This window comes from Miniopterus natalensis, chromosome 19 (genome assembly GCF_054644295.1).
Source record: "Miniopterus natalensis isolate mMinNat1 chromosome 19, mMinNat1.hap1, whole genome shotgun sequence".
Classification (NCBI taxonomy): domain Eukaryota; kingdom Metazoa; phylum Chordata; class Mammalia; order Chiroptera; family Miniopteridae; genus Miniopterus; species Miniopterus natalensis.
The window spans coordinates 21,778,676-21,800,999 of record NC_142099.1 but is presented as its reverse complement, the minus strand read 5'-3'; the positions used below and the strand labels follow the sequence as shown (position 1 = coordinate 21,800,999).

Sequence of the window (22,324 nt, the reverse complement as noted above, 5' to 3'; positions counted from 1 at the left end):
GGGATGTAAGTTCAAGATTCTTTCCTGCTGTGTGGCCTGTAGATAGGTCTCTGGCCACCAATCTAACTCTCTGGTTTACGACTCTACAAATTCATATAAGAGATTTTCCTGAAGTCAAGTAGGTTTATACTCTCCCAGCTCTAAACTTTTGTTCATGACATGTCTATCCCTCCTGTACCTAACCCAGACATCCTCCCCACTCATCCAAATCCTACCTATTCTTCAAGACCCAGCTTAGAGCCCATCTGCTTCTCTAGCCTGACATTTCTAGCTTTCTCTGGCATATGGCATCTTTTTATCTAAAACACGGGACTATACTAGTATTTAATTTTTCACGTATTTTTACATTGCCTGCCCCATTCATTTGTAGGGTCCTAGAAGGTCAAGTTCTTCTCAGTAGGTGCAGGTCAGTCTTACACTTCCTCAGTAGCTTCAGAGTGCCCATTATAGAGCTTTGCACTTAAATTCTCAGTAAGAATTCACGAAGTGTGCTGATCTGACAAGGTTGTAGAAGACCTAACTACTGTGTTTCCACGATAATGAGGTCTAACATTATTCATATAGTTGTAAGCAGTTGCTGCATTCACTTCTAAACCAAAGCTTGAATCCCTGTCAAAGTTTTTAATAGTTTACTTACCTGCCACCTACGGCAAAATCAGAGATTGCATAATAATAGGACTTGAGAACTTTGGGGTCATTAAACACCTCGTCTCCGAAAGTGTTCAGGCGATTGAGAGTCACTCGGATGTCCGTGGCTGTTACCCACTCCTGTGAGAAAACAAAAACAGAAAAAATAGGCAATGGGACTGAAGATAAGAGACACAAATGTGACAAAATTTTCTAAACAGTGAATGTATCATTTAACTCATGTCCTCTTCCAGCATTAACTCGATTGTAATACTCAAAGTTCCTTTAGTTTCCTGATATTTTTCTCTTTCTTGATTCTTCCTTTCTTTGATCTAAGTTGTTACTGTACCACTCCGAATCCCTAGAAGCAGGAATAATACTAGTTTCTTCACAGGCTATTGAGAGAGTTAAATGAAATATACTTCTAAATGCTTGACGTATATGAGATCCTCAATACACATGTCCCTTCTCTCCAGCCTGTATCCGCACCCCAAATCTGCCAGAGATACGAGCACAGAGCTCATGTGACTCCACACTTGTACAAGACATGCTGGCCACTGTCTCCTCCACCCACAGCCAACCCACTGCAACAGATCTAGGAGAGGCTCCAAGTACAAGCAATAAATCATTATACTGGCCTCAGCCAATCAGAGTCAGTCTCTGTACTGACCGTCCCCACAATTTCACTTCTCTGTGAGGCCTTCCCGGGCCACCCTATCTAAAATTGCTACCACCCTCAAACTCCCTATTTCCCTTCGCTATTTTATTTACATTGTCTGTTTCTGCCACCATCACCACCAAACGGTAAGCCCCACACAGGCAGGAATTTTTTGTTTTGTTCACTGCAGTTCCCCTAGCACAGGAGGTGCTCAAATAACATTTGCTGAGCAAATGAATAAATGTGAAGAAACCACAGCTGATTGACTTGGTATATGTACCACGATGGCCGAGGGTTGTAGTTTTCTCCCAGGTTTTATGATATCGAAGCCCTTGTAATAAATATCCTTTCATTGAGTTACTGTTAGTCTGTTTACATTATAACAGGTAGACTGTTATACTAATAATGCCAACATATTGTCCCCACCCTGAGGAGCCCCTTTCCACAGTGATTCTGGGTTTGGGCATGTGATTTGCTTTAGCTGAGAGGACATCAGCAAATGTGACACAAGCTGAGGCTTAATAAGCACGTGTGCACTGGGATATGTCCTCTTGGAGTAATTCCACCATCACGTGAAGAAGCCCAGACTGGCCTCCTTGAGAGTGAAACACCACAGGGAGAGAGAAACCCAGCTCACCTGCCAGCGAGCGAGCCCAGGGCAACACAGACTCAATGAGAAATGACAGGTCATGGTTGTTTAAAACCATTAAGTATGGAGCGGTGCATTACATATAACCACCCAAAGACACCATCTGCACTTCAAGTCCTCTCCCGGGCTGCATCTCGAATCACTGATGGAGACTTAACGAGCGAGTGCAGGGCTGTGGGCGTCTGTGCTTTCCGAAGGCTCCACACGAGACTGGGAGGCACACCCCTGATTAAGAAGCACTGCCAAACACCTGGCAGATAGAACAACACAGCTCGGAAAAGCTAATCTCCACGAAGCCTCCAAGTATAATTAGAAAGGAGAAGACATGATGATTTCACCGCATCCAAACTTGGAACTCCAATAACAACTCCCACACATGGCCACAATGCTAGGAATCTTTCAGTCGTCTGTAATGTCAATAGCTAAACATATCTGTGTTTAATGCTTGTTATATCTTCTGCAGCCTTCACCTTTACCACAGCTCTCCTGAATAAAAGCTTCTCAAGGGCTGAATCTAAGCCTTTTTTTTGTTTTTTTTTCATAGTGGGAACCTTCAAAAGAGCAGACCTTGGCACAAGACTTTCTGGGTTTTGAATGCCAGTTTGGCTACTTAAAGCTGTTTGACTGGAGGCAAGTGATTTTATTCTTTCTGGGCCTCTGATTCCTCATCTGTAAAATGGAGATAATAAAAGCATCTACCTTATAGTTATCATGAGGGTTAACTGAATTAATGTATCTAATATATCTAAAGGCCTTAGAACAATGCTTGTCACATTGGGGCACATTATAGTAAGTGCTGTAACAAATGCTAATTATTATTCTAAATCAATGCATGCTTAGTAATATCCAGATACAGTGAAACCAAGAAGGGTCTCCTTTCTTTGTCAGGAGATCACAGCTTCTGGAGAGTGGCATAGGGAGTGATGAGGAAAGGGCGCACGGCCTCTCTCCTCTTTGTCAGATCAGCTGGAAGTTAAACCCCCTTGGCAACTGGGTCTCAGAGCCAGAGCTCTTACATCCAGAGACACATAATTAATGTCTCTGCATCATGATGCCAACTGACCAAATCTAGTACAGACGCTTATAGCATTTTTTCCACATTAAGTCTCGTGAGTTCCTGTGGAACAAGAGGAGCAAACACCAGAATTCCTATAGCTGGGGAAACGGCTTCAGGACAGGCTGACAAGGCACATAGTTAGCAAAGGTGCCAGAAAACCAGCCACAACATTACATCACTGCTTTTTCCTACTGGCTATACCGCTGCTTCTCCAGGAGAGTAAAACACAGTAATTTGTGTGGGAAGAAACAAAGCTAGCACATGTTTGCCAGGTCAACTTGAAGAGTCTTTGTAGATTGCTCCTCTCCTAGGCATGCAGTCTCCTGCTCTTTCATCTATCAAAGTCAGCTATTCTTCCTGCCATTTACTCTGAACACCTCTTATTGCAAATGCAAGGAAAACTTTTCTAAAGGACCACTGCAAACATATTCATTGCTCGCTATAGTCTCAGAGTTTACCAAAATCAAGATTTATAATCTCCTAGCCAGCGGCATACAGAAATACAATGGAAGGAAAGACCTGGACTCGCAGAGAAATATACTGTCATCTTTTGCCACTGTCCAAAACCATACAACCAAATTAGAGAAAGAGTCTTGAACATCATAAATTCCAGAGAGAAAGAATGAGACACAAAAGCATAAAGCAGCCCCCCAAAATGGGGGATTCCCTACTGAGAAATCACAATAGCTTTTCATGAAACAAACATAGCATTTGCAAACCCACATCCAGTATCTCTCTTCTCAGTCAATTAATACAGGCTGCCCCCATTTAGATGTTAGCTTCAGCCACAAGACAGACGTATCGCCAATTCCGTGTTAACGTGCTGAGTATGGCATGAGGCTCATTGGTCTCTCCATGATCGAACAGCCAGAACAGTAAAAAAAATTCACAGAAATCCAAGCAATACAGAAAGATTCCATATTATGGTGTATGAGGAATACGTACACAGCATTCATGAGGGGAAAAAAAAGAAATCTTTAATTCTTTCTATTGCTAAACAGGGAGAAGTTTCTATAACAATGCCTGAGCACGATACCAGCGGAACCTACACACTGTCACAAACACAAGTGCCACAGGCGATATGGGGTTTTCGCGACTGGCAACGGTACCAGACAAACCCCATCAGAATTCCCTGGCACAATAATGAATGAAGGTGGCATTCTTAACTATCCTGCCTCAGTTGTTCCCTGTTGCTAATAAAATATTGTTTATTTTGTCCAATCAAAGAAAAGGTAAGAAAGGATGCAAGAAAACTGAGTAGATGAATTCAAATACCCTCTTCACAAGGTCAGAAGCAAAGTGCTTCCACTTCCAGTACAAACACTGGAGTTAAAACGGTCCAACTTTTTAAAAGTTTTGTAAAGTTTACATATCCCAGGATACACTTGCAAGTGCATGAGAACATAAGAACAAACATCATCTGGGGAACAGGAACGAAACGGCTTTCCTTTACTTAGTGAGAGTATGCAGGGGAGCCGAAGAAAAGCCAGCTGTCCGTCTTGCTGGAGGACCAGAGGCCCCCGCTACCACCATCTCCCTGCATCCTGTACAGGAAAGAACCAGCTGGCTCAAAGCCTCCCTCCGGACGCCTACCTGCAGCACAGGGCTATTGTCAAAGTTGTAGGCGCTGGGTCTTCCCTCCAGGGTGGAGAAGGCCACGTTGCCCCCCGTGAGCGGGGAGATGTCGCTGAACTCATCGGTGCACAAGGCCTGCTGCTCGTCCCCGCCCGTCCTGATGAAGCCGCGGTTGGCCTTGAAGTAGGTGTTCTCGCAGGAGCCGCTGTAGTACTGGTAGGGCACCCAGGGCCCGTCCTCCCGCGTGCGCTTGTAAATGGCGAAGCTCTCCGGCCGGCTGGTGTGGAACTTGAGGCGCACATAGGTGATGTCGAAAGATTTCCCTGTGGGACAAACACATCGAAGTTCATATGTCCTGTGTGAAGCAACGACAGTCCCTCTATTCCCTGTCCGCTTTGGAAAGAGTATACCAACCACCCTGTGCACACCAGGCTAAGAAGGTTCCAGAACACACAACACATCAGCTGTGTCCGACAGGCCAGTCGACGCCTGCAGCAGAGCCCGTTCTCCCACAGAAATGTACATTATAGCTGGTTCATAAGTTAGCTCATAAAAGCCTATTTATGACACAGGTTGCTGAAATTTCGTTTGCCATGGAAATTGAAGCATATATTAGTACTGTGTTTACACTATTAAAAATTAAATTGAATGAAAAAGTACATTTATTCTTAATGCTGAGGCCTCAGCAAAAACTTAAATGAAAGACAGAAAAAAAGGTTTTTGAAAGTGAGTACTCGCCCAGCTGGGCATGGCTCAGCGGTTGAGCGTTGACCTAGGATCCAGGCGATCAGGGTTCGATTCCTGGTCGGGGCACATGCCCGGGTTGCGGGCTGCAGCCGATCAATGACTCTCTCATCACTGATGTTTCTATCTTTCTCTCTCCCTCTCCCTTCCTCTCTCTGAAATCAATAAAGATATATTTAAAAAAAAAAGAAAGTGAGTACTCTGGGCACTTTCAAAATTTTTACAAACTCATTCCGTATTAACCATAATATGACTTCCTGATGCAAGAAAAATATCATGAGCACTACGATGCTACTAATCTACCAGATTAAGAAAGAGAAACCTGAGGCAGTAAGGACAGTTGTTGAGATATGGGGCAGGGTGTAGAGCAGGCAAGAAGGAAAAAATTCCTCCAGTGGCTGAATAAACAGAAAAAGAGAAAGGTGGTTTAAAGAAGTTGTGTTTGAACATGTTCAAAAGAGAATAGGTGAGAGGCGAGCTCTGGTCAGCGAAGGGCAGCAAAGGGAGGAGTCAGTGGACTGTCATCCCTCCGGAAGAAGGGTCACTGGGTCAGACAGCTCCCTACAGCTGCTGGAGCACATCTGACAGCCAGGGTTGCCTGGCTGCCAGCCAGTGTGCCTTCAGGTGGGCAAAAGAGGCCGTGTGCAACTGTTTTGCATCACCATTCATTTGGAAATTAGTTCTGACACTCTCTTTTCTTTGCTGCTTCTAGGCTAGAGTGACGATCACGGTGTTGAGGGGCGGGGGAATGGGGGACGGCGGGACTAAGAGCAGAAAGTCCATATGAGTTGTGTCCAGGCTCTGTTCTTCAACCCAGTCTATCTATAAAACTGATGTGATGAGCCGTATCTGACTCTATTTCTCAACTGGTCCAGATCTTAAAAGAGAGGTTTAATTAACTGTCCCCTATATACATGAAGGACACACACGTATGACCTTGAACACAAGGGCATGTGGCATGATGGGAAGAACACAGGACTGGGCACTGTGAGACCTGAGTTCAGGCCCTGCCTCCCTCAACAACTGTGACTTCTGCTCCTCTCTGTGAAAATGATAATCCCTGAGCCACCTACTTCCAAGACCTGTTACAAGGTCAAACTAAGATCTTGTATATATTTGATTCCTTGTAAAACTCTATACAAATATAAAGTTTATTATAAAAGGGTAAGAAAATTCCTGAACTAGGATCCTGAGTATGTTCACACATAGGGCCTGATTGTTCCCGGGACTACCTGGTACAGTGCCAAAGGGTATTATACCAGCCTGGACCTTCTACCTAGGACGCAATGCAACATTTTACCTGCACACAGGTTGTAGAAATAGTTTGCAACCCTCCTGTTAAAAGAACGCAAATTTAACTTGTCTCTACTATAAAAAATGTCAAGACATCATTTTTGAGTGAGAGTGAGGTTATAATACAGTATCTAAGACATTCTAGAATGGTAACACCACTCAGTTTACCCAGGAGGAGGTGGCCGGGGATGTTCAAAGGCTTACTCACTAATCTCTAGATTACAGATGGCCCTTACTTTTCCACTCTGTCTACATTTCTGATATCTCAATCTCATTTTTCTTTAGCAACCCAGCCTGCAGGAGACTGGATCAAAGGAGAGAAGGTAAAGTGGATCAGGGTGCTCTTATGTTCTAGACCAACATTTGTACCACAAAGCTATATCCAGAAAAAAATGGGAGTATGTGCTCACTCTCACTGCTGACACATCCTGACAGCAACCTTGCTAGCATTAAACCTGGAAGCAGCCTACCTTGCAGGTGCTGGCCTTCCCTCGTCCAGCCTCCTTTTCAGAAAGGCCTTTCTCATCCTAACCTATGGCCATAGTTGGAAGAAGAAGGGCTGCTGTGGTGATCTGAGAAGGACGCACACCCAGTCCATACCACAAGACAGCCACATGCACTGCCCGCAGAGTTGCAGTCCACTTGGCAGTGGTTACAGACCACTGCACTTCCATGTGAGGTGGGCTATAACAGGGGAAGTACATAATGATTTGAGAACATGGAGGAAAGTCACCTAATCCAGATTTGTGAGGTCAAGAAATGTTTTCCAGAGGACGTGACATCTAAATCCAAGACCTGAGGAATGCAGAGGAACTAGCTAAGCAAACAGGGATCAGTTGTCCAGGCAGATGAGAGAGCATGCATGAAAGCCCAAAGGACAGAGAAATAATCACTGGAGGAATCAGAGTTGAGTGGTATGGCTGGAACTGGAGATGAGCTAACTAGGAGGCAGAATGCACCGGCCAGAAGCCATGCTAAAGAGCAACTTCAACATAAGAGCAATGGCAAGCCATTGAAGGATTTATGTCAGGAAGTGCATGATCTGGTTGGATTTTTTGAAAGATCACTCTGGCCACTGTGCAGAGCCTAGGTTGGAAGGGACAGGATTCAAGGATGGGGAGAATAGTTAAGAAGATGTGGCAGTAATCCCAGGGAGATGACAGTGGCTGAATTAAGAGTAGGGACAGCTGATGGAAAGAAGCAAATGGATCTGAGTGAGCAGCAGATATCAACAGTAACTTGGTCACTGATGGAGCGTGATGGGGAACAGGAGCTACTTCTGAAAGCCTCCTCTACTTTTACCCTGTTGACATTCTGTTTCACTGTCAAGTCTTTTACTCATTCCACAAGACTGGGACACAAGATTGTGACTGAGGCAGTCACATGCAGGAGGCAACCCACATCCCTGCTTTCTATCTGGGTGCAAATGCAAGTGACTATGTAGGTTTTAAGAGATGGAAGTTGAAAGAATTCTAACTGGTGACTTTTTATTTCTGTGCAGTGAAAATCAAGGGTGTCTGCTAAGGGGTTGGGCACAAATCTGGTGGGGAATATTGGGTCAGGACTATTTGAAGAGAATGTAGACACTTCCTAGGAGCCACTGTACAGACTAGCAAAGAGCTGACTAGAGAAAAAGGTGGCTTGCTGATGAGACAGCAGAGGAGGGTAGGAGGTCATGACTTTGTATGGACATCTTTGTGAAGGTGTAATTTTCTACACAGGTCCAATGGAAGGACAATAAGATAAGATTGACTGAAGTTACTTCAAGAAATTTGGAAACTATTCTGAATAATACAGAAGTAAATACAGATAATAAGAGCAGAAGAGTCAAAGCTTAGTTTCTGTGCTATGAAGAATTACCTGCAACCATGAGTAAGGAAAACTAGGAAAGGAAGGAGCTACTTTTTATTCCGTTAAACAGCTACAACTGAGACCTATCATGTGCTCTCTTTCTCACCATACTTACCGACTTTTTTTTTAAAAAATATATCTTTATTGATTTCAGAGAGAGGAAGGGAGAGGGAGAGAGAGATAGAAACATCAATGATGAGAGAGTCATTGATTGAGCCCGCAACCCGGACATGTGCCCTGACCGGGAATCGAACCCCGATCGCCTCGATCCTAGGTGGACACCCAACTGCTGAGCCACACCCGGCCGGGCATCGACTCTTTATCTGTCCATCCTACTCATTTCACAGTGCCTGAAGTACAAAGACCTAGTTCAATGGCAGATGAGCAGGAGACTGACCAGGTCTCCTGATTTCCAGTCCAATGACAGCCACCATACTATCATCCCAGAGACCATCAAAGTAGACAGTCTGACTTGAAGGTGAAGAGGCCAAGCAATCAATTAAGAAAATCAGTAAGTGCACGTCTGCAAAGTGTCCCAGCAACTACACAACTCGGGCATCTTCCACCCCTCACCTCACGTTCATGCCCATGAAGGCTAACCATGGATATACACACCCTCAAGAAAATATTTAGCTTCTGAATGTCCTACTGCCTGTCCCCTCTCCCTACCACATTCCTCCCATAAACAAAAAGCCTCAAGTGCAGATGTTTAGAATGAAGCACACAAAATTAACTAATACTTCCTGCTCTGAATCCTGCAGTTCATGCTGGCGAGGGAATGAGAGAAGGGGAGGGGGCCGCCTGAACAACGAGAATCAGCCTTTGTTCACACGGGGCCAAGCCAAAGAATTCCGCTTAGGCCTCCTACGTGGTGAAGTATTTCTAATCGCTGAGCAGGGGAGAAACCCTTCCTGTCTTAGAACTGGAGTCAAGTACTGACTTCTGGCGAACATAAACGCTTCTCTGTTATGTGCGGCTCGGGAGAATTCCATGAGTTTCTTGGAAAACAGCCTGCTTCACAATGAAGTAATGAACGACAATGGCCACACAGAATTTTGCAAAACTTCAGCATGCCCTTCGGTGGCCTGAATCAGATGAAGAAAAGAAGTCCATTCTGAAGTCTCCGACTGGGAGTCACTGATTCACTATTGTACTTACGGGCGAACTTAGAATCATAAAGTGACTGTTTTTCTTGCAGTCAGGCTTGATCTTCGGAATATAAAAGCTTTAATAAGGTTGTAGCACTTAAGGTCCACTAGCGACGATAGATGTTTAGGCTGCTAAATGGCATCCTCCAAACAGTTAACACAAACAGTAGTCACCAAAAGCAACTATTTGAAAATGTTTCCCATTTTGTGAGTGGTGCAACTGCTGGCTGAAACAAGAGTTCCCAGGAAAACGTGTACAGCTGTGTTCCAGCTGTTATCGCTCCACCTCAGCAGACAGGCTGTCCAAATACGGCCTTGCCAATCAAGATGACCCAGCGCCAAGTTAATGCTGAATGTGGGATCCTCAAGTAGACACAGACGGGTGAGTAGGAAAAGAACGGATGAACACATGCAGAACGTGCGGAAGTGATCTGGGTGTATGGAGTCATTCCTACTGCTGGGAAACTCCGTCCTAACTGCCTGTTAAAAGGCTAAACTAACTCATTTAAAGATGAGTCTAAAACATCTTTGAAATAGGTTGTTTTTAAAAACTTTATATCCTGGTCCTTTCCCTTCAATTTCAGTGCCCCTTTGTATTGGCCTGTCAATCAGCTTGCTGTCAATAGTACCAGGGCACAGTTCCACAGGAAGTACATCTAATTCAGTACAACTTATACTGAGCTAGAAAGGTTACGAGGACAAGTAACCTTTATAGCTTGGTATAAAACAGTCATTTTTAATTGAATTTATTAAAATAAATGCAATGGAATTTACGACTGGAGAAAGTATACTTTCCAATAAATAAAAAAAAGGCTTCAACAGTTCAAATTTCCCGAGTATATGCAGTAAGCACGTCCCATCACATATGTCACTGTCACAACAGAAAGACCTGCTAAGGTGAGTAGTGCTGGAATATGGAGAGTTTCAACTCCAAGCTGCCACCCGAGATGTAACAGAGTAGGTAGATAAAAGAGAAGTAAAGACAACCATCTGAATCTTGCTTAAAGCCAGTAAAATTCTACACCACAGGCTATTTATAAAAATAATGGTATAGCATGACAAAGGAGCTAAGGGAAAAATAAAAATAAAAAATAAAAGTTTTGAAATATACTGGCATGATTTGGGGAAGATAAACTCACAATCTCTTAAGGAAACTAAATGTTTCCATTTAAAGCACCAAATTTAAAGTGTAAGCCAAAGAAGACACTTCATCTCCCAAAACTACCAATTGGTGCTACTGCTGAGGACACGACACTAACCCAGCCCAGCAATCATCCGAACATAAACTCCTGCTTGAGTTGCCCAACTGCACCATCCAAAAAGGCCATATGCTCTTCAGCAAATGGAAGGGTCAACACTGATCTGGGTTAACACGTTAATTAAAAATGGTATCATCAGACAGCTGTCGCGTGAACACAGAGAATCAGAATTCTTCACTGAACACTACAACATCAAACGCTCTTGAAAGTAATTTCAAATAGGAGCATATCACTGTCAGAGGCAACAGATATTTTCCATTATTGAAATATAAATGTATCCTAATATGTGTATCTTTGTCATTTTATTGGAAGCCGTCACCAGAAGAGACAAGATTCCCAAGTGAAATTCCAAGCCAAGAACTGGGCATATGCCCTCTTAACCCAAACTTCCTGCTTACAAGACTCAATACTAGCCCTAATTCAGGCTAGTAGGTCACAAGCATGCCTGAAATCCTTGAGCTGAGCTAGAGGAATGAAGCCAGCATTTACTCCCACTCATCCGCGCTGAGGCAAAAAATCCACCCTGTGGAACAACAGAGTTCTAACTACAGGGAACTGACTGACATGTGGGATTTAATGGAGTCACCTAAAGAAAGCAAAGAAGTTAATTACACTACTAAGGAAATAAGCTATAGAAATAAAGAGGCGTTGAATTTATACGCTGCATAAGTAAAACCCATATTTTTAAAATGTAAAATTGTTTAGCTATGAAAAGGAAAAAGACACCACAATTTTACGGAAGCAATGTCTTCTGTGATGTCCATACACTATTGAGAACTGGCTATACATTGACTTTCACCCATAAGAGAAAAGAATGTAAAAAAACAATGAGAAAATCTGGCTGGGAGAGAGATTCTTATATAAAATGAGAGACTCTAGATGGAACTCTTTGCTAAGTGAAGTTAAGCTGAGGTCCACCATGACGAGCTATTTGGAATACCCCATTCTTCGTTTTGCTAGAATGCCTTTTACTCTCCAGTTTCTTTAATTCCTAATAAACGTGGCCTCTTATTTCCCCAGGTCATATACTTCTTTTGTCCTCAAAAAAAGAAATAACTACAAATATAAAATATCTTAAATACTAAAATGTCTTTCTCGGCTTTCACAATTGCTTAATTTCTTACTGTAGCCACCCATTAGGTCAAGCAAGGTCAACAGCTATAACTGGTCTTGATCATTCCCAGTCCAATTTTTTCCATTCATTCAACAAATATTTATTGAGCAGCTACTATGTCACCGTTCTAGGCACTGGGGCTACGGAAGAGAATCACACAGACAAGGTCCCAACTTTGTAGGGCTTAGGGCACAGCAGGGAGTGGAGGTGGGTAAAGGATAGATAAGAAGCAAAAACAAAAACAAAGATTTTGTGTCAGATGATACATGACGTGGGGAAGAACAAAGTGGGGAACATGGGGGAGGAATACCATTTAATACAGCGTTACCAGGGATGGCCTGAGGTGGACAAGGACATTTGAGGAGAACTCAGGAGAAGGGAAACACATATGGGGGAAGCGCATTCCAGCAAGGACAAAGGCAAATACCATTAGGCAGGAGCATGTTGGCAAGTTCCAGGGCAGGCGACGAGGCCAGTGGGGCTGAAATACGAGTGAACAAGAAGGAATGTATAGCAGATAAGGTCAGAGAGGCTGAGGGGAGGACGGCCTGCCCATCACGTAGGCCTTGCAGGCCACCATAAGACTGGCTTCTACTCTGAATGAGATGAAAACCCACCGGAGGGTTTTGTACAGAGTAACGTGATCTGACTAGTGTTTTAAAAGGATCGCTCTGGCTGCTTTATTGACAAAAGACTACAGAGGAAACTACAGGGACAAGAAGGCTGATCGGGGGTCTTTTGCAATCACCCAGGCAAGAGATAAGGCTAGCTTGGTCCAGGGCAGAAGCGGTGAGCAGTGATCAGAATCCGGCCATGCCTGGAGGGGAAAGTGCACCAGTTTTACTGATGACTGGATGTCAGGTGGAGGCTGTTCCATAAGTAACTAGAAAGAAGCAGTTGCCATCTGCTGAGATAATGAAGAACATGGGAGGACCGGGGGGTGGGGATGGAGTGGAAGGAAATTGGGAATTCTGTTCTGGACATTTTAAATTGGAGACGCTTACGAAACATCTGAGTGGAGATGTCAAGTAGGCAATTAAGTCTGGATTTCAGGGAGAGGTCCAAGCAGGAGAAAGAAATCTAGAAGTCATCAGCAGTCAGACAGAACTAAAAGCCATGGGGTTAGATGAAAACACCTAGGGAATGAACAGAGAAGGGGAGTCGGGAGCTGGGTCTTGGGACATGCCAGCTTTTAGAGATGAGAGAGGTAAGAAGACTCGGCAAAGGAAACGGAGGTGGATCAGACACTGAAGCACAAAGAGAATCACGGGTAGAATCTAGAACCAAGTTAAAAATTTTTTTTTCAATAAGGAAAGAGTGATCAATTGAGTGAAACGCGCCTGAAAGACTGAGAAAGATGAAGACTGCACACTGGCCAGTGGACTGAACAGCCTGGAGGTTACCTGACAACTGGTTTGGTAGAGTGGCAGGGATGAAAGCCAGAAAATGTTTGGGGCAGGGGGGAGACAGAGTTTGGAAACAGTTGATAAAGACAATGTCCTGAGTAATTTTTCTATAAAGAAATGAGACGGTGGATGAAGGGGAAAAGAGAGGGTTCAAGGAAAAATTGCTTTTAAAGGTGGGAAGACAGCATGTGCTATGTTGACAGGGGTGATCCAGTGTAGCACTGAACAGCGAGGACCCTCTCTGGAGGTGTCGATGGATTAGCGTGGGTAAAAGAGACCCACTTTGGTCCATGATGAAATACTTTGAGAGAGAGCCTTCCCAAAGACCTCCTTCAAGAAAAAAGAAACAGTGGAATTAACAAAAATAATGGAATTAACAGGATCGCTTAAGTATCTAACTGAAAATAGTCATCTGGTTCCAAAACAGTTCAAAACCCACACGAGCCCTGGAGGGACCTCCCCAGTAGACCGGCACAGATCTAGGCTTTCCTGCTCCGGTGGTTCCCATAATCTGGCCCATGTAAGGTTCCAGCCTGGCTGGTAGAATCACCTAGAGAGCTTCTGGAAAAAATGCAAACTGTGATGCCTGATCCCCAGAAGTTCTATTTTGGTAAGGTCTGGGTGAGTTCCCCAAATCTGTATTTTAAAGAGCACGTGAGGTGATTTTTGTGCACATTTGAGAAATACTGCCCTACTGCAAACTCTTCTTCATCCTGGTTCTCACCCTTTGAAGACTCAGGTAGGAAGAGGCTTCTGACCTGGTGCTACACTGCTGAACGAACTAAGGCGCTTGTGAGTGGTGACTCTGACTTTCACATGCCAAGTATTTCAAGGTAAAATTAATTGCAAGTGTTAACTGTGCAGGCCTGAGCAGTGAACCAGAATAACAGTTTATCTTCTCTAAGACACATACAGATGGTTAAACTCCACAGGGGCTGCTCACCCCATATACAGATGGTTAAACTCCATGGAGGCTTGGGGTGACTGGGCCAACTGAACCCAAACTCTCCAACATTTCTCTCCATGCGAATTTCCTCAGTCATTCAATTTGTATCCTCAAGGCCCTATATCCCAGGCAAGTGGAAATATATGTTTGATTTTGAGAAAACCCACCTACCGCCAGGGCTTTGCAGTGCTATTCTTTTCATGCAGACAATGGTCAGGATTCCCCAAAAACCAAATTCCCCATCCCTTCTGGTTCCTGTCCTTTCTGCCTCCTCCCAACCATTACTAATACTTAATAAAATGATACAAGACCAACAGCAATTCTCAATGGCAAGGAACAAATCTGGAAGCAAAGAGTTAACTTCTGCTTCAGTGGACTCAAAAAGATAAGAAAACACTTTTTCTCCTTTGTCTAGTAGCCTAGACTTGTTTAATCCCAGTCTCTGTCGGGTAGTGTTGGCATTTTCAGGGAGGGTGTTAACATTCTGCTGGTTAAAGACCAATGTGGAAATATTTACTTTTCAGAGAAGAAATTTCAGGTATGTATTTAAAATATATATATTTAGGCTTTAGGGCAAAGCACCAGACATTCACATTGATATCAGAGAGAAGGGGTGGAAGTGAAGGGTAAGAAATAAGGGCGGGGGGAGATTGAGATTGACTGAAGAATTAGAAGAACACTCCAAAAAATCCAGACTTGATATTCTGGGTTTTAAATTCTCTCCCAACATTCACACACTATCTATACAGAGGATGACCTTTTATTTTTCATGTTAGAAATACTTGGAGGCCCCTGTTCCACCTCCTTCCAGACTTAAGCCTTAGGACACATCGTTAATAGTTTAGAATCTAAGGCTGGCAAACTGTACCTGTGAAATAAGTAATTCTAGGTATCAAATGTATTTGAATTGCTATTAATCTTGTAAAATTTCTGAATGTACTTCCTCCTTCTTTCATGTTTTTTGTGACAATAGAGGACACATTCAGATTTCCTTGGCCCTGCAGAAAGGAGGTAAATGAACAGGCACAAAGATTAGCAGTTAAAAGGTGAGGGGATGGAGATTCAATAATACCCGTTAGCTCTTATATGGCCCACAGAAATGAAGCAGCCAAGCAGAAAGACAAGGAAAACAACACTTGAAAAAAGTCACACCATTTTCCCAGTGGTGCCCCCCAAGTGGAGACTTAATAAGCAGTAACAGCAGTGAAAGGAGGGAGCCCGACTAATCAATTCAGACAGCCATCAGAGCTGGGACATGTTGAAAACCACACACAAAGTGGAAAAGGCAAGCGGATCCCATTCAGATCTCTGGGAGAACCTCCCTCCCTGTCCGCTGGGTGGGAAGGAATTCAGTCCTTCACACAGGTCTCCTTGTGCCTCTGCTCTTCTGAGCAGACAGGCCTTTTACATCATGAAAATGCTTTGCCAACTGTCACTCTGTCCACAAGTGACTGATTGTGAGCAGATACCCCATAAGTATGAATGAATACGGCCCCTTTTGCATTTTTCATTCACCCCCACCGTCTCTGCAGAGGAATGGAAATGTGCACGCTACGCAGTATTTTACAGACACTGGAGTTCGGGTTCTTCGCATCCCTTCCCCTCCGTGGGCTGTGCTTGGATCTGCTAGTGCGTCTCTATTTGGGAGCGATCTTGCACTCTCAGATCCAAGGGTCTGCTTATTTTTCCTAATGACTGGGATTAAACACTGAATTTCCTCTAGTATAGCCTCAGTCTAGAACATTTGATAATCTACTACAATGGAGAACCAAAACTTCCAGCCAGAAGTCAACCAAAATTACTGATGTACTCAATGTTACAAATTAGTCATGCCTAAATATACTTTTTCTGATTAGTCATGTTTAAAGGCGCTTTTTTAGTTAAATCACTTTCCCTTTAACGTACATTATAACTTCAGAAATTTCTTTGTTTTAAATTTCTGTGCAATTAGTAAAGTAGTAAAGAGGGTTTTTATTTTTCAAAAAAAAAAAAAAAAAAGAAAGAAAATAGTAGTTTCAATGTCCCTATTCGGGGAGGAGGAACTTTTTGTGAGCACTCCCGAAGTTGTCTTATAAATTATGTATACACCACATCCAGTGAGGGGACACTGAGGGCAAACAAAAGAACGTGACAAATTATTTGCAGAGCATCCTTCAGGTAGGTCGGTCAGACTCCCAGTACTTCAAAAACAGGAGCCTTTCTTATCTGCTTTTCCTTCCACGGTGAGAGCAAACATTTAGCGGTGATATCAGAAGAAATGTTCTTGAAGTCCATCCTCTGCCGTATTTCAAACAGACAGTGCGGCAGCTCTCATCCGAGGGAGTGTTTCACAGGCCCCACAATGGGACTTGCTCTACCTTTCTATTTACATTCTGGCCGGCAGCCAAAGTCCTTCCTGGCTCTCTTTGATCTGATGCCAAAGACTTGGTATCCAACACCCACCTAGAAGAAATTCCCTTAGGAGCTTCTACGAACCCACCCTACATCACAGCACACCCCAGCCTATGAATCTGTGCAGGTTACCTGGTCCGTGCAAACTCCCGAGGAGTGTTACTGCAAGACTTTCCTAAGTCTGCACAGCTGGGCTTCACTTTCTACCTCCAAGCCAGATCCTAAAACACTCCAACAGAACTTGAAACTCTGCTCCAGGCCTGCCATCTTTTTTATCCATCCACCATTTCTCACCTCTAAGTCACCCTCTAGCCTTCACTCCTTCCAAACCCCACCTGTATTTCCAGGTTTAGTTCAAGTACCATTGTCTCCATGATACTTCCAACTTGTACTAACCTCTGTACTCTTCAGGATGCACCGCAGAATTCAGTACTTGAGTATTTACTCCTTTGTGGAAGTTTCTTTTCCCCTACAAGAGTTTAACTTACTCAAAAGCAAGAGATCTAGCTATACTTTTTGAGTATTCTCTAAAATAGTATTTTTTTAAGCTTTTCTGACCATGATACACAGTAAAAAAGAAACTTGATGTTGTAACCCCAACACACACACACACACACACACACACACACACACACACACACACGAAACTCAAGTTTGAGACAACAATGCAATACCATGATGCAATCTGATATTCTATTCTATTGTCCATTTCATTTGTTAGAAAATGATAGTCACAGCTTGCTACGTTGATTTTATGACATTAGGAAGCTGTAACCCACAATTTGGAAAGCACTACTCTACCGTCTCTTGGGCACTGCTCTTGGCACAAAACAAGTGATCAATAAATATTTGTTTACTGTAGGTTGACTCACCTCCTACACACAACAGGTCAGAATTCTACAATGAAACAATGTTTTCTGGATACTGACATAAAGTTTAAGAGGATACCTTTCAAGACCTTCTTCCAATTATTTTGAAAACAGGGCAATATAAAAAAGAGCCTTTGTATGTGGCAGCCTTTAACAAGATCAAAGGGGGGAGAAATACCTTTTCCAAAAACTAAAAGGCAAAAATTCCATTTATCGAGATGGCATCCCTAAGAGGGCCAGAACTAACCCCTGCCTGAACTAATCCTTCCAAAGAAGTTCTGTTTAGCAGCTCTGGTTCCAGAAGTCCTTCAACCATGAGCATGCATAAGCCTTTCTCTCTGTTGGGTACATGGACTGATGCCCAGGGCTGGGGGTGAGATTTCTACTAAAAAGGAGACATGTGGGCATTTATTGAGAAACTCAATGCCCCAAGTCTCATGTTCATGGCACTTTTTTTCATTTAATTATCAGTACCTGGAATTATCTCACTTATTTTTTTACATGTTTTGTTTATATCCCCAACCCCCCCCCTCCTCCCCCCCCAGAACAAGAGAGTAATGAGGACCAGGACTTGTCTCCTGCTGTCCCATTACTTTAAGGTACATTTTTCTTGGTGCCTTTTAAAGGGGGAGAAGTGTTTGACTTCGAAAATAAGCAGCAACCCTATGTGAGAAAGAGAGTGACTTAGATAAGCCTGGTTGGCTGTTTGGTTCATTCATTCACTGATTCATTCTAGGCTAAAACTTACTACATGCCCCTCAGGTTAGGCACTGAAGATACAAGGATAAACAACACTCAATCCTCATCCTAAAGGAATTCCACATGACCTATGAGGGACGACACAAATCATTTAAAAGCAAAGTGCGAGCAGTGCCATACTAAGGAGTAAGCAGCAACCATGCATCTATCTCTCATCCGTAAAACAGTTTTGACAAAATGAACTTTAAAATCCAATTCCGAGAAGCTTGATTCTACAATCCCATGTGTCAGTGACATTTCTAAGGATGCCTCCCCAATAGATCTGAAATCCTTTCTCTTATACATTCCAGAGAAATGCCAAAATGCCACAGGAACTGACTCCACAAAGACAAATGACACCTGAGACATGAAGTATCGGCTGGTTTCTAACTAACTTCCATTCTGTAAAGATTCAAGTAATTTTCTGAACCCATACAATGCTTTGCCAATATTCTGTGCCCGGTCAGATCCTACATTGCTAGCTGCCAGTGAGCGTATACTGAATGATCCGTAAAGGGTAACAGAAATTCAGGTTCCATTTTTAAGGGTAAAACTTTTCTACTGACTGCGAGCACAAGGTTCTCACACAGCTGCTTCATCTTTGGATGAGAAAAAGATAACTTTTGGTTTCTAAGTGCACAAAAAATGAAGCAGTCGAATCTCCAGGCTCTAAACAAATAATCAAACATATCTGTCCACATCTAGCCACAAGGAACAAATGACACACAATGTTTTACAGTAAGTTCTTCAGGAGCAGGAAAGAATGGGTTTTTCTGCTCTTGCTTCTCTAACCAGAAAAAGTAAATATGTGGAGCCTTCTGAAAATTAGCCCAATCCACAGAACAGTGGAACTAAACTGAACTCCCACTGCCTTGGCTCATGCATTCTTTCACAAGCTCGGAACAAAGACCCCATTGACTTCCGCATGTAGGCGGATTAGAGTTGCAATGCAGCCATGCAGCATGTTACTGCAGCGAATCCACCCTGCGAGGTCCAGGGAGCCTTCCCTAGATTTCTCCGTTTTCCTTCCTTCCCCAGCAATGCAATGGGAAGACCACCATCTATCACCTGAATGTGTCATTTAGCATAAAATAGGCCTGCCTGTGTCTTTTAGAATAGATATGGGCATTACATTTATTAATTTGCCTGCTTATGCTTGGTGCTGTTTCCAACCCTTTTCAGAACTCTCTTAAAAGTTCAGGCTAACTGGGCACACGCTGAGGGTCAAAACACTTCAAGTTCTTAAGTGTCCAGTGAGGACTGAAAGAGGAAAATATTAGTATGAACAATGAAAGCCATATGAGAATGGGGAAAAGGGCTCTGTGGGAGAAAACAAGAGCAAAAGGAAAGCACGAGCGTGAACCAATTTTCATGTTTTCTATAGCTTTAGAATCCATAAAGCACATCATAGGCATTTTCTAGTGGCACCGACTTTTAGAACTGATTTCCAAGAATGAACAGGAATAGAATATGTAAGGATGAGTGTGCTCTTTGCCCTTCTCTGCCCTCCAGAAGTTTGCAGTCTGGTCGAACCCCAATCAAAGGGCAACACAGAGCGGGATGTGCGGTTTCAGCAAAGGCATGAACAGGGCCGATTGATCCCGAATGGATGGTTTTCTAAACCTTTAAAAAGTAGTTATGCACAAATTTTGATTTCTTCTTCTGAATAACTGATAAAGCGGGTGTTTCTGACCCAATGTAAGATACACCTTTAACTGCATTTTGTTTCAGTGCTCCTCCGGCTGTTTTTGTATATGAATTTTAAGAATATTCACACCGAGTATAGTGCCTGGTATTGTCACTCTAATGACAGAATTTTAAAAAGGGAGCATTTCATTGGAAGGAATCCACAGAGAACTTAAATGAAGATATGTATAGATTAGGACAGAGCCTGGTTTTAATACCACATATTCCTGGGGGGGGAAAAAAAAATGATTTCTCCCCTAAATTATCCTTTCAGAAAAGGGAGAACTGCTTTGTTTCCAGTTCTTACAAAGTTTCCCAATCACTTCATTTTAGACCACAAATTACTGTGGGGAAATAAAATTAGCTTGAAATGACCTCAAATAACAGAAGTTTTGGAAGTTTATAGAGAACACAGGATAGAGGGGTTTATTTATTTATTTTTTTAGAGGCAAAGAAATTAACCCACATTTATATAATTATCTCTGAAAGGAATGGCTTTAAAATTAAAAGCGCTGAATATTGTAGTAATAAGCCTTTTTAAGGATACTTTATTAGGCAGGAGAGTAAGTGGCTATATTGTGAAGGTCTCAAATATAAAACAAAGGAAAAAAATGAAAAAATATGTACTAATGCTATATGAATCAGTATACATGGCTTAAGATAACATTTCCATGACAGCAATCTCGTACAAATTTGAAAAGTACTGTATCATAAACAATTTATTCATGAAAACAAATACACATAATATGCTCTGAAAAACTGCTGGTGGCTAAAAAGTGACTTGAACAATCGCTGATGTCAAAGATGTAGGCAAAAAAATTAGAATAAAATGGTTCCATAAGATGTGAGAATGTGGAAAACAATCCTGATTTTTTATTTTATTTAAACACATAAATTAATCAATTAAATATTTTCAGTAAACATCTGATTATTTTGCTTATATCCCTAAAATTTTTACATATCTAAGTTGGCAAAAACCTGTTTTTAAGATCTTCTAAAAAGGAAAATGAGAAATAGCTAAATATTTGCAGTTGTCGTTTACACATACTCAGATGGTAGATTTCATGTTATTACCCAAAAGAAACAGGCTGGGAGCCCCAAGGGGATTCTGTATGAGAACTCTTCCATATTGAACAAAGCGGGGCCCACACCAGCTTCAGTCCCTGAAGACACCAGCACAGGTCAGGTAGCACGTGGGCGGCAGGCCGGCCACTCGTCCAGGTATGAATCTCGCATGTTCCCACACAGTGGCTACAAGTCACCCAGTGGAAGGGTGCCCTGGCTTAAGGCTCTTCCATCCCCTTCCCACTTTATTCCGACTTTAAAAACGAAAATTAACTTTAAAGGCAGATCATCATCAACACCAATAATGAAAGAAGATCCCTATAGAGATCAGTATAGAATGGTAGTATGGAAGGCACCCTTAATGGTAACAAACACAGGAAGGAAAAAAAAATCTTTTCTCTTATGTGTCTTGCACCAATTCAAAAATTATCACCTTTCTTTGCTTCCTCTGGAGTCCTCCCACCTATATAAGTCATTGTGACGGACAAGAATGTTGGAAGACTCGACAGCACAAATAGCCGGAATGTGAGCATTTGAGCATTTCAGTATCTCTGCATGAGCTGTGAGGTCTAAGTCCAGAGAGCCCTTGCTCCACGATGTCACTAACAGGACAAACGATGGTACTGTCCACATCAAGGCTCTAGCTGGGGGAACCTCACCAGGAAACTACCCTGACTCTGAAGAGCACTGTCCAGGTTCACAGTTCTCGCTTCCACTCCCAGCACTAGGATATGGTTGGCACTGATCCTAATAAACCCCAATTTAAGCCATCTTCAGAGGTCCAGGAGCATGCCCCAAATGACACAAATATTTCTATCAATACTAATGCAATGAAAGCATCAGTGCCATCATCACATTAACAACATGACTGCATTTCCAACAACAATTCCAAATGTAAGACGCAGTTTCGGACAACCAGTGGTGATCTGGAAAATGAAGATGTTGGGAAGTCCTTGTCTTTCAAGGCCCTTTCTTAGGTACCAGCACATGCATGAGCACTCATGTCAACACACCGTAGTCAACCCTTTTACCCTGACCTTTCAAACTTCAGTCGTTTCCCAAATGATATCCTCACAAGGAACTCATCAAAATTACACTGAGCATCCCAATCTCTTTAGGATTAAAAAGCATTACTACTCTCATGTTGGTGAGGGTGAAAAATGGTATAGTCACTTTGGAAGATAGTTTGGCAGTTTCTTACACAATTAAACCCATTCTTACCATATGATCCAGTAGTCACACTCCTTG

At 42.8% G+C, this 22,324-nt stretch overlaps 1 protein-coding gene across 1 annotated transcript in view; it reads right to left on the bottom strand.

Annotated features, from left to right (window-relative positions):
• LAMC1 (laminin subunit gamma 1) overlaps window positions 1-22,324 on the bottom strand; it is a 98,526-nt gene that overhangs the window by 34,360 nt on the left and 41,842 nt on the right. The window contains exons 2-3 of the mRNA XM_016224622.2: window positions 4,585-4,889; window positions 638-768 (exon numbers count right to left, since the gene is read on the bottom strand). Of these exons, the coding sequence (XP_016080108.2) occupies window positions 638-768; window positions 4,585-4,889 (436 nt within the window). The remainder of the gene's footprint in view (window positions 1-637; window positions 769-4,584; window positions 4,890-22,324) is intronic.